General features: G+C 32.3%; 1 protein-coding gene and 5 non-coding genes across 6 annotated transcripts in view; 5 read left to right on the top strand and 1 right to left on the bottom strand.

Moving 5' to 3' along the window:
* The first annotated feature begins 6,491 nt into the window (after positions 1 to 6,491).
* On the top strand, positions 6,492 to 6,610 carry LOC148308516 (5S ribosomal RNA). The gene has a single exon (XR_015837671.1). It is a non-coding gene; the product is annotated as a 5S ribosomal RNA (ribosomal RNA).
* Positions 6,611 to 6,682: 72 nt separating this feature from the next.
* Positions 6,683 to 6,801, top strand: LOC148308517 (5S ribosomal RNA). The gene has a single exon (XR_015837672.1). It is a non-coding gene; the product is annotated as a 5S ribosomal RNA (ribosomal RNA).
* A 76-nt stretch (positions 6,802 to 6,877) lies between these two features.
* Positions 6,878 to 6,996, top strand: LOC148308518 (5S ribosomal RNA). Its single transcript, XR_015837675.1, has one exon. It is a non-coding gene; the product is annotated as a 5S ribosomal RNA (ribosomal RNA).
* A 72-nt stretch (positions 6,997 to 7,068) lies between these two features.
* LOC148308519 (5S ribosomal RNA) lies at positions 7,069 to 7,187 on the top strand. Its single transcript, XR_015837673.1, has one exon. It is a non-coding gene; the product is annotated as a 5S ribosomal RNA (ribosomal RNA).
* A 73-nt stretch (positions 7,188 to 7,260) lies between these two features.
* Positions 7,261 to 7,379, top strand: LOC148308520 (5S ribosomal RNA). The gene has a single exon (XR_015837674.1). It is a non-coding gene; the product is annotated as a 5S ribosomal RNA (ribosomal RNA).
* A 12,577-nt stretch (positions 7,380 to 19,956) lies between these two features.
* The window catches only part of heca (hdc homolog, cell cycle regulator), a 168,774-nt gene continuing 165,362 nt past the window's right edge, over positions 19,957 to 23,368 (bottom strand). Inside the window, exons 3-5 of the mRNA XM_088261554.1 lie at positions 22,908 to 23,096; positions 20,548 to 20,736; positions 19,957 to 20,152 (exon numbers count right to left, since the gene is read on the bottom strand). Coding sequence (XP_088117680.1) covers positions 19,979 to 20,152; positions 20,548 to 20,736; positions 22,908 to 23,096 — 552 coding nt within the window. The 3' untranslated portion in view covers positions 19,957 to 19,978. The remainder of the gene's footprint in view (positions 20,153 to 20,547; positions 20,737 to 22,907; positions 23,097 to 23,368) is intronic.

A 23,368-nucleotide genomic window follows, 5' to 3' on the forward strand; every position in this document is an offset into this window, starting at 1 on the left:
TTTGTTGCCAAGCAAAAGTGATTTAAATGGCCCTCCTGAACATTTTACATTTTTTCAGTTGGTCACTTTCTCCTGTACGACTACGATATGTTCGATTTTTCATTATTTTGGGATTGATTCTCTCGTTATCTTCCTTGAATATATAATATTTGACGTTCTCTTTTGAAGATTTGATAAAATCATAAATGCATCATCCATTCGTTTTATATTATGAACGAATTGTTTATTTTTTCTTTTTGATCTGCTTGTATACAGTTTGCTGTACGACACAAGTATTCAAATTGCCCATTTCGGACAATTGATTGGTTCGGAAATTGGTTGATTTCTGCGGTTCCTTGCGCCGGCTCTTGGCTGGCTCCCCTCGGCTTTAGGGGATAGTTAATCAGTTTCAAGGACAGAGGGGTGGATGGTTCTGGACTGTTCCGGGGTCGCGAGTGTGCCGCGGGGAGAGGGGAGGCTAGGGCATGTTGCCATGCAGACTGTGTTGCGTACTACCTACGTACATGTAGTACAGGTATGTCTAAAAAAACACTTTAAGGGATGATTTATTTGACCTTGAAATATATAATAATTTTTATGGAGGAGTGCAATTATTTTCTTTCGCAAATCAAGCAGAATAATGTACAGTTAATCAGAAAAAAATCTGTAAGCGAAGGATACATTTTTTCCTAACATTCTTCTTCTTTTTCCTGGCTCCATCCCATATTGTCGTCTTTGTAAACTGTTGGAGCAGCTCTTCTCGTCGTTGTAGGTCCTTTTATCATTAATAACGTCACTTAGGCCATGCCTTCGAATCATGTTACCTTTGTGTAGCATCCATGAATTTTTCGGTCTTCCTCTAGATATCATTTGAGAAAGAACTACGCCGATTGCTTGGTTCACAATATGTTCAGTTTCTTTGCGTCCTGTGTGCTAATAACATCTCAATTGCATTTCCTGTACCTCACTTTTTATTTTTTTCTATTTTGTTTTCTATCCATACTTTGAAAAAGTTTGGTTTTGTTTTTTAAAAAAATATACAGAAAAAAAATCTGCAGTTAAAATAAATGCTACGGCAGTGATTTTCATGTCTCCTGACGCAACTCTAACTAGTTTTACATCAAAACATATTTATTATTGTATTGGGACTCAAGTGGCACTGGTCAAATAAAATATATGTGAAAAAAAAAAACTATAAACTTGTCAGTTTATTACACAAAATGCAGTTCCACCTAGTAAAGTCAGTACAAATTTTTCATTTCTCAAATATTTTTAGTAAAATTAAGCCCAGATTCTGCCTGAAACATAAAATTTTCAGGAAAAAGACAGGAATAGTAAAAAACGAAATCGGAACTTGAAGCCGCCATCAATTCGGTAGGTAGTTGGTATTAAACAGGGGAAATGGTGGTACATGGGGTTGTGAAGGGCAAAAAGGACAAGATGTCGAGTAACCTTGAATAAAATCGAAAAACGTGCCACATTCATGGGGAGAATGTGTGTCTAGAGGGCGCACTACGAAATATCTAGGCCTTAAAGGAAGGTGAGGGGGCATTAATTAATTAAATTACGGAGGCAATCTACACGGAGAGAATTTTAATTTACAACACGACGAAAACAAGACAAATCATAATTTTATGAAGATAATTTCGTGGGTGTACTGGAAAAAAAACATTAATTCGAAATTATGAAAAATGTACTTCAAGATGAATATTATAAAGTTTTCAACGTTCTATAAAGTGGCAAAATACGGTAAGTAGTTTAAAATGTCATTTTGATGTAGTTTTAAAAATAAATTTAATTTTAAGCTTTAAAAGCCTTTAAAAGCTTTAAATAACAGGGATTATTAAAACAGGAATTTGGGAGATATTTTTTTCCAGTATACCCACGATTTAATGATTTTTTTTAATCGTCAATACGTAAATATTTTTAAAAAATTACCAAATTGAAAGTACTGAAAAATAACATATTGGAAGGTATGTAGATAAAGGAGAATGTTTTTTTTAAGAGTAACATTCTCCCTGTTCTTAAAACAGCTTCAGTGTGACATCTAAGCAAAGAAAAGTTTTATGTTTGAGCAATATACACATTTTCCATTAAAAAAATTAGCAAAGACTTCATGGATGCTGCAGAGATATATACAGTGGGTGGCCATATTATTAGGGACACTTCGAATTTCCTGTAATTTTCATTATGAAATGAATTTAATGAGCAAATGATTTGGTTTTTTGAATATTTTTTTATTGATTGGGGTGCTTTATTTAGAATTAAGAAACTATATTATCATGGATTTAATAATACCAATTTATTTTTTTCATAAAAAGTAATTATTCAACAATTTCGAAAAATTCTTCATTTTCAGTAATAACACCCTTTGCTGCGATTACAACCTCCAAACGTCAGGGCATACTTTTTAATGCAGATTTTTGCATTGTGCCAGAGATTAGGGTTATTATGCCATACTCTGATAAGAGTTTCTATCATTTACCGCTTGGTGGTGATGACTTCTTTAGCAATCTCACGTTTCGTTAGTTCCCAAAGGTTTTCAATGGGGTTCATATCAAGCTAATTCCCCGGGTAAGGCAAAACACAGAAGTTTTTTTCAGCCAGGAATGTGATAACACTCCTGGTTTTATGACACAATACCGAGTCATGCATTAACACATACTCTTCATCGCCAGGGAACCATTCTTGAGCCTTGGCTGGAGTCGACTTTTCAGTACTCGCTGGTACTGGTCTTGCCTCATGGTCCCTTCCATGATACAGGGGCATCCCATACCCTTAAATGAGATTACGGACCACAACATTATGCTAACAGGGTGTTTTTAACCATCTCCACAAGGCAATCTGGGTCGAATTTTTCTCCTGGGCCACGTCGGAAAAATGAAGATTTTCCCACAAAAATTGCATATGTTGACTCGTCCAAGAAGCACACCTTTAATGTATTGCCATAATTGCAAAAATACATATATTTTTTATCTTCTTAATTTATTATACGAATACAAGCCATAATTATTCGAATCCATTCCGAAACAGTTACATTCCGGTGTTCTTTGGCCCATAGGAGTCGTTTTTTCTTCATGCCTCAGTCAGGCGTAGTTTTTTGGTTGGACGTCGACCCATTAGATTTACTTCAACTAACCGTCTCTGAACTGTCTTTTTGGATACGTTGATCCCTTCATCGTTTATCAACAAAAATCAACAATAATCAGACAATCAACAAACTTTTTACGATTTTGGAAATAGATGTCCCTGATTTTATGGGCACCACGCGGAGTTTTGATGCTTTTTCTGCCTTTTTTCCGACGCGGGCTGATTCTAGACGCAGGCTTTTATCAATTTTTCTTTATTTCCGATGGACTCCTGACTTTGAAACATCTGTAAGTACTGCTATTTCTCTCTGGAAATATGTGAAATGAAGTAGTAAGGTTATAACTTCCCTACATTTTCTCGGAGATATGTTTGAAGACTTGCCCATACTTAAATTGAGAATATTATGGTTCAATTCAAACTTAATTGAATTTTATTAAAAAATTAATTGAAATTAACTTATTAAATTAGCGAAACTAATAAATTATTAAACAACACTTACGTTTTTATGGTCTTGAACTCAAAAAACTAACACGAAAATGGTTTTAAAAAATATTAACTGAGCTCACATCAATATCATTTTTCACTAATCAACATCCAAATGAAAAAAAACTTACTTTTTTGATATTTCACAGCATTGATACGTCTTCAAAACAATAATTATGATACCAGCAATAAAAATACATAAGAAAAAATAATTATAACTAATTAATTTGACCAAAAAATTCATTTAAACTTGAAAATTACAAAAAAGTACAAGTGTCCCTAATAATTTGGCCACCCACTGTATATATATATATATATATATATATATATATATATATATATATATATATATATATATATATATATATATATATATATATATATATATATATATATATATATATGTATATATATATATATATATATATATATATATATATATATATATATATATATATATATATATATATATATATATATATATATATATATATATATATATATATATATATATATATATATATATATATATATATATATATATATATATATATATATATATATATATATATATATATATATATATATATATATATATATATATATATATATATATATATATATATACAAATATATATATTTATATATATATATATATATATATATGTATATATATATATATATATATATATATATATATATATATATATATATATATATATATACATACGACTCTGAATTATTCGCCCAACGGGTGATATATAAATATTTATTATAGTTAAGATTTTTTCCTTCTTCAGAATCAGTCAAAATTCCATATCTATCAAAAAATTATGACCGAAATTGGAAAATAATCCAAGAACAATACATATGTGTTGTTAGATGTACAATAATGAACAGATTGATGAACGTCACACAAGTGTTTAAAGTGTTCTCTTAAAAAGCCAAATGCCAGATCGCAAGCTCTGGGATGCCCAGATTGTATTTTTCGTATTAAAAAAACGATCGATGAGACACCTGAATTTAAAAAAAAATGCGTTTAGTAACTTACCTTGTGCGGAGTGAACCTAGTACAACTAACATACAACTCAGAATCTACCATACAACCACGGGACGATATCCCAATAAAATATTGATGTGAATTCATATTTAAAGTTAACTTTGTTAATTTAAATGACCAACACTCGAATTATAGTCAGGCGGAGATGCACGAATGTAGAAGAGGCGAAGATTGGTGTGGTGTTTTATTCTCTCTGTCTACCCACGTGGAAAGCTTAAGAAGGTTAACAACACTCAAATAAATCAAGGCTAAAATTAATCTGACTTACGTGTATTTTATATGGGAAAAAAAAACGTAACGAATAACGTGCAAATGGCGACGTTCCTGGTATTTTATATTACATGATACTTACTCGTTTTTTGTTCTCTAGGAAGAATAGTCTCGACTGATCAAGTATTCATTCGACAACCCACACGATATGTCAAACTGCTTAGCTGAACTGATATGGAATTATGGTCTTTTATACGTAATTTCTAGAAATCAAGGTTTTCTAAAGCTCCCCACGTAAGCCGTTCTTTTCAATGTCGGACACAAGATGCACTGATGCCATAGCCAAGTGGAACAAATAAATGACTACCTGAAAAGGAGATACAATTAGAACTTGCATTATTTTATTAAAATAAACACTTGAATATACCACTTTAATGAGTTTTATTTATATATACGACTAGTTTCTAAAACGACAGATGTTTTCATCTTCTGGTACAAATTAAAACTAACGACCAAAAAATATATTTAGGTGTATATATAGGTTCATAAATATAGGGAAGGGAGGGGGGTTAAGGAACAAGATTTTTTGTAAAAGGAAACATTGATAATAATGGTGACGTATTTTGAAACAGTATATTATTAATTAATCTTTTACTTGACCTTTATTTGTAACAGAGTGTAATAATTTAAGTGTATGAGAGTCAAATGAGTGGTTAGTTTCTATGATATAATTTGCAAATTCCGAAAAATAATTACTTGTTAGTCCATGGTGATGTCATTCCACAAAGTTAATGCCGAATCAATAAATAATATGAATTTACATTGTTACACAAGTAAATACGATATTTAAAGTAAGCGTTAAAACGAAAATCGGGAAGAATAAGCAAATGAATATTGAAAGCAAAGTAAGCATATACAAGACACGTTTAAGAGGAATTTCCGCACATGGTATAGAGACCAGAGCAGGCATAGCGAGAAATAAATCTCAAGAGAACTCATATTTGCTCAATTATTGAAGGTTTGATATTGTATAGATTAATATACACTTACAGGTAAATACCAAAATTTTGTCAGATTTTCTACTTAAACTTTATAAAATAAAAACTAAAACTTTGTTATTGATAACTAAATATTTTATACTTTTCTCCAATCCGTTTTGACAAGCAGCTTGTCATCTTCAGGGATGGATATAAACGAAGATATATATTGTATACATATATATTTATATATATATATATATATATATATATATATATATATATATATATATATATATATATATATATATATATATATATATATATATATATATATATATATATATATATATATATATATATATATATATATATATATATATATATATATATATATATATTTATATATATATATATATATATATATATATATATATATATATATATATATATATATATATATATATATATATATATAAGCATGTATATTAGTTCCTCGAATTTTAGCTTTAAAGACGAGAATTTCAACTCACCTAAAATTACAGGAATATTTATTATATTAATAGGCGCGGTCAGTAATTGGATGGGTGACCGCTTGGGAACACCGCGTGCCGTTGGCCCCCCTTTTGGGTTTTATTTCTATATTTTGTTCTCATTATTTAATTATGAAGAAAAATCTCCACGCTCCACTCGCCAACGACCATACCATGTTGAATGCACCGGTTCTCGTCCGATCACCGAAGTTAAGCAACATTGGGCGCGGTCAGTACTTGGATGGGTGACCGCTTGGGAACACCGCGTGCCGTTGGCCCCCTTTTTTGGTTTTATTTTTATATTTTATTCTCATTATTTAATTATGAAGAAAAATCTCCACGCCTCACTCGCCAACGACCATACCATGTTGAATGCACCGGTTCTCGTCCGATCACCGAAGTTAAGCAACATTGGGCGCGGTCAGTACTTGGATGGGTGACCGCTTGGGAACACCGCGTGCCGTTGGCCCCCCCCCTTTTTTGGTTTTATTTTTATATTTTATTCTCATTATTTAATTATGGAGGAAAATCTCCACGCTTCACTCGCCAACGACCATACCATGTTGAATGCACCGGTTCTCGTCCGATCACCGAAGTTAAGCAACATTGGGCGCGGTCAGTACTTGGATGGGTGACTGCTTGGGAACACCGCGTGCCGTTGGCCCCCTTTTTTGGTTTTATTTTTATATTTTATTCTCATTATTTAATTATGAAGGAAAATCTCCACGCTTCACTCGCCAACGACCATACCATGTTGAATGCACCGGTTCTCGTCCGATCACCGAAGTTAAGCAACATTGGGCGCGGTCAGTACTTGGATGGGTGACCGCTTGGGAACACCGCGTGCCGTTGGCCCCCCTTTTTTGGTTGTATTTTTATATTTTATTCTCATTATTTAATTATGGAGGAAAATCTCCACGCTTCACTCGCCAACGACCATACCATGTTGAATGCACCGGTTCTCGTCCGATCACCGAAGTTAAGCAACATTGGGCGCGGTCAGTACTTGGATGGGTGACCGCTTGGGAACACCGCGTGCCGTTGGCCCCTTTTTTTTGGTTTATTTTTATATTTTATTCTCATTATTTAATTATGAAGGAATATCACCACACTCCACTTACCAACGACCATACCATGTTGAATGCACCAGTTCTCGTCCGATCACCGAAGTGCTTGGACAGGTGACCTCTTGAATTATATGTAGTCGAAATGACTATAGTTTTATCGATTTTTTTTAATATTTTTTTTTATTATTAATGAATGATAAGGAAATATATTTGGCAAATGCGAACTAAAAAGACATTGCGCGATCATAAGATCAATCAGAACCAGAAATTTGGTGGTGTGTAAACTCTACCTACTTAATCGAACGACATGTATGCATGACTAGATGTATGGAGGTGAAGGAAGCTAGGAGTGTACGTCAGCAAAGAAGAGTGTAGCGTTCCATCTTCTCTGCCTATCACTGCTGGGAAATGGTGTGATTGTAGTATTATTTTTAATGAATCACGAGACCAATTGAAAATAATTCATTCGTTTGTCGTGACAGTATATTTTTTTAGTGCAAATACTTACTAATACCATATCTACTACTTATATTACGCATATGGAATACACAAACCGCCTCCAGGCTTTTTTGTCGCCTGCCATCAAGCGTCGTCCCATATCAACTCATCTACCGTAGTACAGATGAGAACTGACGACTAACAATTCCAGTAACATAGGAATGCAACTTCTATGCCTAGGACACCTTCGGAAGAATCTGAGGATGTCCTGAGGGGTGGAAACCTGATTCTCATATATTTTTTTGTATATTCATACCTCTTTATATTTGAAATTGTATATATTCAATATCCAATCACATTATTGTGGGAGTTAAGAGACATCTAGCGAAATGTTAGGTAATGATAAGTCATAAACCGCTTGTGCACTACACGGAATTTTACCGTCCGGCAATCCGGTTTAGTGTGATCTAATTTACACGCAACGTGTTAACGCACCAATCAAGAGCACCGCTCCGAAGAAAGATGGACAAAAGCACAAGCCAATCATCGTTTTAAAACGCTAACTGACGTGCCGGACGGTAAAATTGCGTGTGATTCCATGTAGTGCACAAACGCCTTTAGGGCTTTTGTGCACTAAACGAAATTAATGAATGTGAAATTCCGGGTAGTGCACAAACGCCCTAAGTTTCCATAATCCCATTCCGTGAAGTGTATTGTCTCTGATATATCTTTAATATTTCAGTGTTTTTTTATAATTGGGGTGGATTAACACCCCTATCCCAGTTTCGCAGTCAAGTGCTGATCAGACAACGTCTAGGCGGCGTCATTTTTTCAAAATCTTTTGACCTCAAGCTTATTTGTCGATAAGACGATATTATTTACCAAATCGAATTTCATATTTAAAAAAAGTATTTTATTCATTAAAATTTGAATGTTTATAGCGACTGGAAGGGTGTAAAATTTGGATGCTGCACACAGAATGAATATTTTTGTGAATAAAAATGGCGGGCCATTCGATACATCTATGAGTTCTGGTAGCTGCGTTATTACTCGTTTAAAAAATTATTTATCATTTTCGTCGCTGAGTAATGTCGCGATGCCGACAAAAATTGTAGTTAAAATAATGTGTTATTATGGATTTGAGATTTTGTCGACATCGGAAATCATAGATAAACCGGATGCCCTGTCATTTATATTCGCAAATTCAGTCGTCAGTCTATAGTAGCTGGGAAATACAAATTGGACGGGATAAGGTGGTCAATAAAAACAGCAATTTTATTTTTTAATAATTTATTCCCACATTCATATTTGGGCAAATTATATTATATATAATAAAGGTAATAGTAATATTTATTTTTAAAAAGTTAATTACACATGATAGTTGTGATCATATTACAAAAAAGGATTTCTTTGTGTAGCAGGTAAAGGCTTTATATTTACCATTTTGATTCAACAATTACGTACCTACATTAAATGAAGCCATAGTTGTTAAATGCTTAAAATGTGAAGATTTTATGCCTTAAATTAATAAAAATATTTAAACACTTACCATCGGAAAAAAATGTTTTTTTTTTACTTGATCTTATTTCGTTTTAAATTGTTATTTCGAGGCAAATGTAAAAGATCCTTAGGCAGTAAATAAAATTGTCTACTTGTGGAGTGATGACCCTTACAACTGTCTAGTATTATAATTTTAAAGTATTAAATTATATATAAAAACGAGAAACAACTTTTGAAAATTCTCAAAGTGATTATTATTTTTGCTTTTCAAATGTACAGAAATTCAAGATGTGAAAATTCAAGTGTTGAAAAATAAATATCTTGTTTTCGATGATTTCTGACCTTTTCAGTAAAGGAAAAATAATTTAAAAAATATTTAAGTTAGAATCGTGATTAGCGTTTCTCATATACTTAGTACTTTAAATATAGGCCCTCACCCCACCTTAATAAGAAAATCAAATATTTTTTAAAAATTTAATGGAACTTAACAAAACTTACAAAAAAACAATAATCAAACAAATTTCTAAAAATAAAACAATAAATTCAGACAAATAAGTCCTTGAAGGCCAATGACCAGATTTTTCTTACTATAAATCTATAAAAAAGAAATTAAACAATAGGAAAGGAAAATTAATTACGTTTAATACAAGAAATTCAATTTACATTAAAATAACTGGGATAAAATAAAATGTACATTAGATATAAAAATGATTAATATACAATTTTCGTCGTAGGAAAACACTTTTAAATACAAAACAGATAATTTAAAATTTGTAAAAAAGTGGTGAAACTTTTTTTTTTTAAATAATACGGCCAGTTTTCAAAATTGATGAAAGTTCATCAAAATAATGTGAATATATTTGATTCAAAATTTTGTGTAGTGTAATAATTTTGAAAGTGTTTTCCGTACATCGGATGTAACAATAATGATTAAATGTTTAAGTTACTTAAATAAAAAAAGCAATTTCAGCAGGCCAGTCAGCTCTTCCTGTTTGCAAAGTGTTTTTTGGAAATCTAAACTTAAAATCGAGGAAAATGTGATTGAGGTGAAGTTTTCAAGAAAAGCTGACTGCATTCAACATAGCGGCTTTTTACAGAATTAGCTACACAACAATCCTTAGCGCCCAGTTTCCCGGAACGCTAAAACGAATAAAACGATTTGTATTTCCTTGTCGCAAAGTGTAAAGGTTTCTCATTCACTTATTAACAATAAACAAAAAAAAAACAAAATTGGACTAAATAACAAGATAAATTCATTTGTACTTGAGAATATGTAAAAAAGTGAAGCGACTAGTATTCCATTAAATATTCTTTGCCTATTTCCCGAGTAAGGAGGTGGAAATAATTAATTATACAATATGGCTCATATATAAGTGGTTTATAGAAATATTTCAGTATAAGTATAAACGATCTACTTTGTAATCGATAAAACGGCCGTATTCTCTTTTATGATGTGGATTATTAATTTGAACATAAGTTGATCATTGTACAGATATTTGTATTTGTTTCGTTATTAATACGGGTCTAATAAAGTTTAAAACGACAAGGATGCAAAGGATAAAACCAACGAACACAACCGACGAGAAGGAAAGGGTGGTTCCCGGAGAACTTATGTCGAAGGAAAGAAAGTCACCTGTACCTAGGCGCTTTATCTTGTGTCGCATTCTGACCGATGGCCGGTTGTGCGGACGAAGAGAGAGGAGAGAAGAGTCCGTGTTTACGGAACCGCATCCAGAGACTGCCGAGTCGACGGGAGCTTTAGCTGAAGTCTGCTCGCTCCACATGATCTAGGCGACGATCGGCACTCGATCAGGCGTGCTCGGTGGTAGAGACTAGAACGCGAACCCTCTTCTTAAGACAATATTTACCCGCTACACAGCTTGTTAACGTTTATCGCTGTTTCGCGATAGTATAAAATAATGCGCGTAAACTTACTTAAGTTTCGATAATTAGTTTGTCACAACACCAAGCTGGTATAAAAAACATTAAGCCTAAACTAACTGCGAAAACTCTTTAAGAGCAAACTTACTCGCTAATTCCTTCGCGTAAATCTAATCTTTCCGTTAAATTTTCGAAACATTTCTTACTTTATACCTTAAGTTCTATTCCCAGACTTACCATTACAAAATAACAAATTCGCCAATAAAATATAACTTTTTCCCATCTCGCAACATTTCCGCGTAGCGAAGAAAAATATCGATATCCACGAAAGGTCCACGCGTGTTGCCATTATTCAAAATATTCATCTCTGAAAAAATCTTTACAAATATCCGCTTTAAAAATACCCTCTCATTATGGTTTTCGTTACCAAACTTTTTAACATACACAATTCCATTTGCATTGACATCAATATATTATAAAAATATAGCTAAAGTAGTTGATTTGTAGTCACATGTAGTAAAATACAAACAATAATTCCACTTCTTTGTTAAACCTAGTGTACATCGTGCTCTGAACGCTCACTTTTACATGAGCTTTATACAAATCCTGATGAGTCGCGTAAAATAGACTTTAAAAAGTTATCATCTTATGGTGTCCTTTAAAATTCGAATATTTTCATCGAAAAAAATCGGTGGTTTTTGACTTTTTTAAGCAACTCATCTTCCATCAAATACATATATACAGCGGTCCCATACACAATTTACATGGAAAAATGCACAACGAAAACAGTAAACATATATTTTGTTCGATTATAACAATAAATTTATATCCAACTGATTCATTCCATCTCACGTCAACCATCATAAAATCTTCAATAACCTTTGCAGTACAATATTTCTCTTCATTACCACAATTTTTACACTTCACAAGACATTATGGTAAGATAATATTATGTATTAATATTGAAGCGAAGTATAATAGGTACACTTACACAATACATTTTTAGCCTTCTTATTACACATACGTACATACTTATCACCAATATTGTGCTATTTAAATTGAACAAAATTAGCATGATTAATCGATTTGAATGCTACATATTCATATGAACGTACCTACATATTTCGTGATTGATAAAGATATTATGAGAAATGACTCGAGTGACGAGCATCGTTAATTTTATAACGAAAAAAGCAGTGTACCTATTATCAAGCTTCAAATATCATTATTTTGAGCTGTTAACAATGTAATCATAGATATACAGTAATATCAAAAAAGCGATTATAGTTCAAGCCTTAATCAAGAAATCAATCGATTTAACACTATGATCTGTTACCGTAATATAATAAAAGCCAATATTTTTTATTGGGCTCCCAGACACTTTCACGCGACAATTCATTCAAAATTCTAAATTATTACAATATATCCTAGAGATACTTATAGACATTTGAATATGAAAACACTACAGACAGGATTACGAAACTAAACATTCACACCACTTTAATAACTAAACGAGTAATCGTGTTCACAGGAATAATTATAGACAAATCTTAACCTTACACATCGATTAAAAAATCTCCCGAAAACTTCAGAAAGACGAAAAAATATGAAGTCGACTTGAAAAATGTCTCGTTTTGTTGAAATGTGTTTTGCGTTTATTACTCCAATTCTTACATTTTCTTGGATATTTTGGATTTAATTCTTTGGATAAGTGCGAATTTAAGAAACCACGTTTAATTTTTCCCCATGACTCGAAGGTCCACTAACGCTAGATTTAAAAATACGCATTATAACAATTTAAGTTGAAAATGTTAAACTACAATCATTAATTAATTATCGCTTTTGGATACACGATTTTTGTTGTTTAATGAAACCCGAGAACGCTTAAATTTACAATATTTAACATGGACACCTACTTATATTTAAGAAATCGATCTTACTTTAAGTAATCGTTACAAAAGAAATGCACTTCTAAGTTACACAAAAATCGTATAAAATTATACTATTCGACACTCTTACCCTGATAAACCCCGCGTTTTCGTTTTACAAAATTACTGTTAAGATTATGTTTCCCTTTTATCAGTAAGAAATCACATTTTGATTACAGTGGCTGCAATAGTCATTTGCTCATTTTGGAAAAATAGATTTAACCTTTACTGAACCAAGAAATCGATTCAATTGCGGGGGAAAGCGATCACGGATCACATAGTAATAGTTTGGCAATTTTCGATTGTGGTATTCAAAGGTTAATAATATTCGTCGTGAACTTATTGTTCAATTTAACACAGACGTCGTCCAGTACACACTTTTATTACCTTACAACCGATACAAAATGTAACATTTCAATCTTATGCAATATAAACAGCCTTGAAATTTTATTAATATCGATCTTTTTTCGTTTTCATTTTCTTTTTTTTTATATGTAAAAAACTTACGCCGAGTAAAAATGTCTTATTGAGTAAGAATAACTTTAAGTTAATTATTAAGTATTGAAAAGATTAATGGTAAAATATTGATTGCGTAGTCAATATTAGTATATTCACAAATATTCAACGATCCATCGTTATCAAAAAGGCCAACTGTTGCAGCGCCTTCGAGGTGATAATCACATAAATGGCACTTCATACTTTATCCTATTACTATTACAATAAGCTCAGGGGTTCGGTCGAATATTCGCTTTACCCTAAGCTAATATTATTAAGAATTTTCCATCTTCGATAAACCATCAAAGTCCTATTTTTATTTCACAATTAATTTTTCGTGCAGTCCTTGGGTATACTTAAATTTATTATTCGAATTGATACTTTGGATATAAAAAGCTCTGTAGAAAATTTACGTTATGAGGTATTTTTATATTTAGTCTCGATGAAACAGAAATCTATTTTTAAATTTGAACGAAAGTACGCAATGAGTTATTTCGAAATACAATAATTGGTAATTACTGAAAACTTTACCTATTTATTGCTGAAATCTTAATGTTAATTTTATAAAAAAACGGCACATCGTTGATTGCTTATATAATCAGACATTTTATTGCTTGCTTATTTAAATGTTCGTATTATTCAAAGTTAACGCTTACTTGTTTATAGAAATATTCGTATTATTCAAAGTTTGCGCTTATTTGTTTATTGAAATGTTCGTACTGTTAAAAATTTTCGCAAGAGTGAATTATTTATGGTGAAGGCACATAAAAGTCAAACCTCTCTGTATATATCACCAATATTAAGCCAATTCGACCTTACCCCCTTTAAAAACTACCTGAAAATCGCATATCAAAATATATAAATATATACTGTATGATGATTCAGACACTAATCTAGGTTTACTTTCCGTATACTAAAATAAGTTTCTAAAAGTATCAAGTTCAATGCATTTTTTTTCGAGATACGCGGTACGAGCGAGATGTTTTCAAATTTAAGTAATTAAAAAGTAATTTCGTCGATTACGCGTAAAATTAAATGTCCACATTTCTTTCATTGTTCCTCTTACCAGCTTCATTCATCTTCCTTTTTCATGCTTATTTTCGTGTAGCAGCACATTAACGAAAATAACACTAATAATTAGTACAATATTATACAAAATAAGATATGAAACACCACGTTAAATATAACCTACAATTAAAACGAAAGACATTTATGAAGAAAGAATCGATTTAAAGAAAAGTGTTTAAGTATATTTAAAAAAATCCATTCATTCAACATTCAATCATCAATCAAAGCCATTGAGAATGAGCAAAGCATATATATATTTGTAATTGGCATTGATCTCATGGTTACGAGAAATAAGCTTATAATTTAAAGTTGCACATGGCTGATGTATGTAGTATATAAATGAAAAATATGAAATATTTGTATGTTTACAATAAAATGGGAATTAATTGGCATAAAAAGAAAACATCCGTATTTATGTACAATACAATTTTGAAAAAGGCAAAACGTTAAACAGAACTTATTGAAAGCATAGTAATCTACGTAAGTGCCGGATATGAGAGTGAAGCATTACATATTTTTATGTTCATAGTATTTCTACGCGAACTGTGAATCTCAATATTTGTTTCAATTGAATCTATAAAACATCGGAATTCCATTATGTATGTATATCCTTCTTCAACAATTATAATAGGTATTGATATCTTTGATAGAATTTGCAAAAGTAACTAATTTTTGTACTTTAAGCGATTTACTAAACTACACCCCTCACGGTTGAGAAATAAAATATTGATGATAAATTAGTAAATATAATTAAAGATTATAACGTATAATATTATGTGCAAAATAATTTACATTGTATTAACATCATTTAAATTTTACTAAAACAAAAATTACTAATAAACTTTGCTAAAGATGAAAATGACTTATTCGTAAATATTAAAACAGAATATATTTTTAAAATACAGAGAAATGTTTTTCTTTCATCTAATTTCCGATAAAGAGTTAATTAATTTAAGAAAACTAAACAAAGATAACGGGAAAAATAAATAAAAATCTATTATAATAAAAAAAGTTAATCTGGACGCAAAAATCTATTTTATTACTTGTAAATTAAAAACCGTTGTGTATATTATTGTGTAGTAAGTTTGTCTTTTTGTACATCAAATTTCAAAATTTCAAAGGCTTTTTCTATGAAACGTTATATTTTATTTTATTATTTTCTATTAATGTTTAGAGTTGTATGTAAATAGGAGTTCACTATTATAGTTTCTGGACTCTTTCTTAATTTGTAGATTTGAAAAAAAAATCACGCAAAATATTTCTGAAATCATTTTCAAAATCACTATACAAAAAAAATAAACAATTTGTACATGTGAATTTTATTTACGTAGCGAATAAAATAATTTACTTTCATAACGAGAAAATTTTAAACATTAAATTGTATAGGAATCTTAAGGTAAACTTTATACGTGTTACGGTTAAAATGATCTACCTTTGTAACTATTGGTACATATTGTACAGAAAAACACGGTGTCAGGACATTGCGGGTTAAATAATAATAAAATGCAAAACTTACTTTAACACGCTCGTACATCTGCCTATCCATCGACGTTTTTCTTTATAACACTTAAAATAAACATTAATGATGAAACAATAAATATTATTGATATCGCGTTTCGTATGGTGGAGAATATCAAATGTGTTTTATTGACACCGTGTTTCGTATTGTGGAGAATATTAAATGTGTATTATTGACATCGTGTTTCGTGTCCTGGAGAAAATTAAATATGTATTATTGACACTGTATTTCATGTTCTGGAGAGTATTAAATTTGTATTTTTGACACCGTGTTTCGTATTCTAAAAAATATGAAGTGTGTATCTGACATAATTTTTCGTGTTCTGGTGGATATTAAATATGTATTATTAAAACCGTATTTCGCGTTATAGAGAATTTTGGATGTCCATTTTTGACATCGTGTTTCGTGTTCTAGAGAATGTGAAATATGTTTTATTGACACCGTATTTCGCGTTATAGAGAATTTTAAATGTGCATTATTGACATCGTGTTTCGTGTTCTAGAGAATGGTAAATATGTTTTATTGCCACCGTGTTTCGCGTTCTGAAGAATATTTAACATGTATTATTGACACCGTGTTTCGGAAAATGATAATTTAGTCTTTATTGCCTAGTGATGGAAGATCATATAGAAAAACGTTTTTTGGATAGAATTTATGAATGAGAGGTCAGTTTGGCATTTGTATTGTAATCCAATTTTCCATACTCTTGTTTTAGTGCGTATATAAGTAATTAAGTATTTTGAGGTAAATGCAGGTATTTAATTAAATATTTGCAAGGGTTTTGTTTAATTAGCTTTTACATAAAGTGCAATTTGACTATTTTAATAAATATAATTATCACTTATTTACAAAACATAGTTACTTTATGATGGCTACTGGTTTGTTCGAGTGAGGGATTTGTATTGGACACTAAGATTAACAATATGTTTATATAATACATAGAGAAATCAAATTTTACAAAAGTCCTCTAAATAATTACGATGATATGACGTCCTTCTAAAACTCATATTTAAAAATCAAACCCTCCACATAAATATATCATAATAGAAATATTTTATTTGTACGATTTCTTCATCAGATGTCCTCTGTTTTAAATTTTTTCTAAAATATTAACATTTTTTTGTTATTATATAGACTAAAAATTTATATATTTCTATTTCTGATAAATAGAATTATACTTATAACAGCTTAGATAATATAATATATGAACGAGCATTTATTTAATTAGGTATTGGAAACCAAAAAAAGTATCTAAAGTGATGTGGAGGGTCGATGTTATTATTTTCTATGCAAAGGATTCGTAAAGAAACAGAATTACTAACTTTAACCTTTCATTGCTCATTAACGTACACATAACCGCCTCCGAGAGTAAGAGCTTTAAGAGAAAATTATGAACTTTTCACATATCTAACAAAAAAATACGAATTTAAAACTTGAAAAAAATTAACGGAAATGAAAGTTTTTCAAAAAAGAAATAAACAACATTTAATATACTCGTATATACATCTATATTTAAATATCATCGCTGGTAAGAAAAAGTAACCGACATTTTTTAATACTATATTTACACTGGAGAAACACCCCCTAAACATTGATGTAAGTCTGTAAATGTTGTATACTAAGCTCTGATGTTTTATTTTTTAAATAATTGCAAAACATTTGGCATATTATGTCGCTTCTAATAGACGTATGGTATTTTTAACGCGTTGCATTATTTCAACATATCGGATAGCCTTAACATAAGGTTGTTTGAATTATTTATTAAGTAACTTATTAGCTTGAATTTATACAACATTCGACAAACATCCACAAAAAAAAGAATGACTCGTATTAATTTGTATCTCGAAAATCATCAACGTCCCTAATCCTAAAATGATTGTTAATTTTGACAGAAAATACAAAATTTTGTATAAAGAACAGTACAAAAGTTATATAAACGTATGAGAATATTTTTAGGAGAGTAATTTTTTTGGCATTCCCTGTCTCCGCATATTTCCATCCATCACATACCTAAATAATTCGACGTTTTATCTTCGACACTAACACAAGTTTAATATTACGTTTCATATCACTTTAAATCACACATCAGCTAATGATTACTTCAATTAAAAAAATGATAATAAAAAAACGCTTTACAAAATAGTCTTAGTAGTAAGATCAATATAAAAACTTGCCTAACACCTAAGTCTTAACATTAAAATCATATAAAAGTTTATAACCGTAAATTACGTAATGCGTATTACTTTAATTTTCAATGTTTAAACATTATAAAAAATCTACGCTACAAATTTATCTGACTTATTTATCGAATCCGTAACACTAGTTACATAGAAAATAGTACGTAGGGACACCTCGAAAGGTCCATACTATACCTAAATGTCTAAAGGTAACATCCTGTGTTGGAATCGTCTTATTTTACTTATTATCACCGTACAGCTAGTAATGAACAGTGGGAAGGGAATACTTATTTAACGAAGAGAAGAAGGAATTTTTGTACAGGAAAGTAGTAAATCGACAGTACACTCACCGAAGCGAAAGAATATGTAAAAATGACGCCAACTATAACACAAATTGAACTAATCAACAGGATTCCGTTTCCCAACTGTTCCGTAACTAAATATAAGCTTAATTCTAAAACCACACAACAGTACATAATATGATATAAAATATAACAGAAATGAAAATCACTTCACTGCGAGAAATTTCTCATAAAGAACATATACAATATACATATATTTAATTAAAGAATATTAACGAAAACAAATAAAATGTAACATCTTTACATTTATTCCATAGATTTGACTAAAATGATTAAAATGCTTTTGATTATAAATAATTTTACACAAAATGCTAATTCAATCTGGAATTAAATGACTTTCCTTAATTTTGCTATAGTTAAAAATGCGAATTTTCCGTTACATTAAAATTTATATTTTATTCTAAAGATTCAAACTAAATAACACTGATTTACGAATTTAACCGAATTATTCTCATGTAACAACGAAGAAAATACATTCAGAAGAAAATTATACTTACGTAGTTTACACCAACAATTATTATTTGTTCAAACAGTTTGATAAAGGACACCAATTTTATATTATTATTATTTAAATTTCCATTTACAAAAGAAGCTTATTATATTTACAGCGAATTGACTTTACGTCCTTAGAAAACTTTCGCGGTGATGCTTTCTAGTTTTACGGGGAAAAAGCGGCGACAGGATTGTACGAAGTCGAGTTCTTAAGCTATTTGGTTCAAGTAGTGGATGAATTCGTTGGAGAAGAGCTGCATGCAGGTCCCCGGGGCGGGGTTGGCGGGCGCGGGGCGCGGGGTCAGGAGCGGCTCCAGGGAGCGCTGGATGTCCAGATCCTCCCACCCGAGCTTCAGCAGAGAGTCGCTCTGCCCGAAGTACTTCTCGCTGGCCTTGGACCAGATGGAGCTGTTCAGGGAATACTTGTCGCCGCAGTTGAGGTTCAGCAGAGAGAAGGAGTCGGCGACGGCGGCGGCGGGGGAGCGCGCCTTGGGCTTGCTCTCGGCCTTGCTCTCGGCCTTGGCGAAGTCGAACATGCTGCGCGTCTTGGGCGCCATGGACGTGTTGACCACGGGGCGGAGCGCGCGCGGCGGCTCCGGCGGGCGACGCGCGCGGCGGCCGGCGGGCTCGGGCGGGCTGCGCGGGGAGGCGGCGGCGGAGGAGAGGGGCGAGGGCGTCAGGGCCGGGCGGGGCGCGGGCTCCGCCGGGCGGGCCGCGTGTTATGGCCACTGCTGGTAGAGCGGGAAGGGCTGCTTGGTGAAGCAGTAGGTCAGCGGCTTCACGAAGTGCGTGTCCATGGAGCGGCAATGCGGACAGGCCACCGGGTGGCTGTAGTCCGAGTAGAAGTTCAGCCGCTGCTGAGGATGGAGCAGAGGCTTGTAGCAGCTGTTGCACTGCGAACAAAAAAACACATCCTCAAAATACAATTAAGATACGTCATAAATTGCTGATTCGAGTTTAATTCTTTAAATGCGGCGTTTATTGTTGCTATGTACAATTTATACTTAGCTGTTCGTAATTAGCAGAGGCCATTAATTATAAAATTTAACGAGGTGATTCTACTAAGCAAGATGTTTTTTTTTAAATAAACACGAAGTCGTAAGAAATAAAATGTAGCATATCCAATCGGACCATTGTTGAGCTTCTTGACTTTAACATCTAATTCTCGATCATTAGAATCTAATGGCTTTAAGCGAAAGTTTCGAATATGAAATCATAGGTGAAAAATTACTGATAGAGAACGATAAAAGATATCCAAAAAGTGGCAGAGTCAAAAAAATGTAAATACCTTCAGCCTCTCAGAGCAGCACGGAGTTGCCATGAAGATGTCGTAGGAGTACATGGTCCCCAGAACCAGGGAGGATCCGTCCCACTTCTGCGAGCAGAATCTGCAGCGGATAGCGCGCTCGGGAGGACAGCGCTCCAGGCAGCCCATGCACACGCAAGTCAAGAACTGAGTACGGCCCTCTACTTTCACCTGTCGACAAAAATAACGCGCTGCATTACGCATCCAACTACGACATGTTCTCCGGGTAGGATAAATAATAAAAGTAAATAAAAATCGCTACAAAAATTTAAATTATGGAAATTATAGAGTGCAAAGCAGCTAATGTTAAATAACAGAAAATAAATGCAACAAAAAAAAGAATGTCTACATTGCAAAATAATAAACCAAACAAAAAAAAACGAATAATCATAAGTGGGAAGTTCGCAAGTTTACCCTCTTTTATTTTGTCCGCACATACGCATAGCACAGTAGAACCTCGCCAAACAACTGGCCCTTTATTTAAGAAAATACTAAATTACATAGAACGATTGACCGTGTCGATCACACTATCACTTGGGGGGTAGAAAGCTCAAAAATTCTATGATGTTTTGAAATAGTTATTTCTTCTGTGGAAACCCGGTCTACGCTGAACTTTACTTTGATCACCCTCGTTCGGCGGGAATCAATATTTATATACCAAAAATAAGTATGTATAAAACACCTTATCATAATTAGTAACGTGAACATACTATATCATCCCCAAATGTGATTGTATAATTTTGACAATTAACAGCAAAAAAAGTATCGTAGGTTTATGTTCCTGGTCTAAGGTATATACCAAAAATAGGTGTGTATTAGTTTACATATTGTATACCTGTATACATTCAAAATAATATTGTTATATTCTAACCTTGGGAAAAATAGTTTAATTAAAATTACACTTTTCTATCTTGCAAGAAGAACATACTCTACCATTCCCAAATATGATTGTATACTTTTGACAATTCACAGCAGTAAAAAAATATATCTTTGTTCGAAATTTCTGGTCTATGGTATGCATTTATATATTTGTGTAAAACGACAGATAAATTAAATTTTTTAACGGGAATCGAACTCGGACATGCGAAAAAATGCGTTAATCACCGCTCAACTGCGGCGGGCAGAGGTTATCTACAGATCCGCATAATTCTGACAATTCAAGGCTCTTTAAAAGTCTCACAGAGACAATTTGGTAGATTTTAGCGTATTCCGGGAACTCGCCGGCTAATTTCAAAAGTCCGAAACGAGTTTCCGCCGATAACAGTTAAAACTCGCGATGAAACCAGTTGGTTCAAAACCGGCCACCAGTTCAAATGGGAACATTATGCTACAGCTTTACCGTTTTACTTAGGGACCGGAATAGGGTTGCAAAGGTTGATGATTATTACATTTCATCTTTTGATTATTTTTTCAATTCAATTTTTCGTATTCAATTATTTTTGTACATTATTGTGTCTAACAAGTGGTTTTATCTAATTTTATCGCGAGTACATCGTTCAGAGTACTGTGATACAATTAAAGACAAAAGCTCTCAAAAGTTAAAAGGATTTCGGAAAGATAAAACCTTAATGCATGCCCCTACACCGAGGCTTCAAAAGGTCCGTCTGAATAATAAATAAAATGAAGCGTTGTAATTTTACTAAGTGTGCAACCATAAAATGTGTGCTTGAACGTGTAGCGAATTTAAAAAAGGTGATTTATGTTTCAGAAAACCATAAAGTGAAAGACTTTTTATGGACTTTAATATCAAGTACCATAAGTTACTTTATTTAAACAGCTAAATTCACATTACCATAACAGTTTTAACACTAATTTAATTAAGTAAATGTACGTTTTATTAAATTCGTTGAATTACTTGCATTCTCTTTGTATTATTATTGTACCTACCTAAATAGGTACGTATAAGAGTATACTCGTAAATATAATTCATTTGTTACTTAATAATTAAGTAAATTTCTACTCCATCAAATTACTATTTTCGAACTAAAACAAAATTGTACGGATATTGAACGATTCTTACTGTGTTAAATATCCTACTGAAAACTTTAAACCAAATAATACATTCGTTTGGAATTATTACTGTAATTTGTATAAATTTTGATATACTTACTTTTTTGCAGTTAAATCCACAACTTGAAGCGTATGAATATATTTTTTCTTTTAAAAAATCAAGTCAACTACAAGTAATTCATCGGCAGTTCTAGTCCAAACAAGGAATTAAGGGTGTGACTTGGGAATACAAAAGGTAGCCGGCAGATGTGTGGAGTTCATATGCTTCACATGCAGGCTGAATTTGGATTAGGAAAACATAAGATGATGAGAGGTATTGTTCGAATGCGTACCTCAACAGCGTCCGTGGTGTGCCGACCAGGGCTCAAGAAGAACGTCCCATCCACCAGGGGATACCTGTCGAACACGTACATTGTCTCGTCGCACAGAGCGCACGTCACCTTGGACTTGTGCTGACCAGCCAGGGTTGACAATATGAAGCAGCGAGTATCGTCGTTGCCATGGTTACCCTCGTCTTCCATCTGAAAAAATACAAATTATATAAAACGATTGCAGATTACAAATTGCGCTCAATAAATAAAAACCAAGAGAGGAAAAAATATCACTTTTTTACCAGTATTGATAAACTAACTAAATATAATTGTTAGTTTAATTTTCATGTCTGTCTCCATAGTGTAATGGTCAGCACGCTCAGCTACCGTTCTGGAGGTCCCGGGTTCGATTCCCAGGGGGGGTCAAATAAATATAAGTGACTTTTTTCACTGTAATATTTATTCAATATTACCCTGGACTG

The sequence above is a fragment of the Brachycentrus maculatus genome, unplaced genomic scaffold, assembly GCF_059751285.1.
Source record: "Brachycentrus maculatus isolate JH-2025_06_01 unplaced genomic scaffold, ASM5975128v1 h1tg000158l, whole genome shotgun sequence".
Lineage (NCBI taxonomy): Eukaryota > Metazoa > Arthropoda > Insecta > Trichoptera > Brachycentridae > Brachycentrus > Brachycentrus maculatus.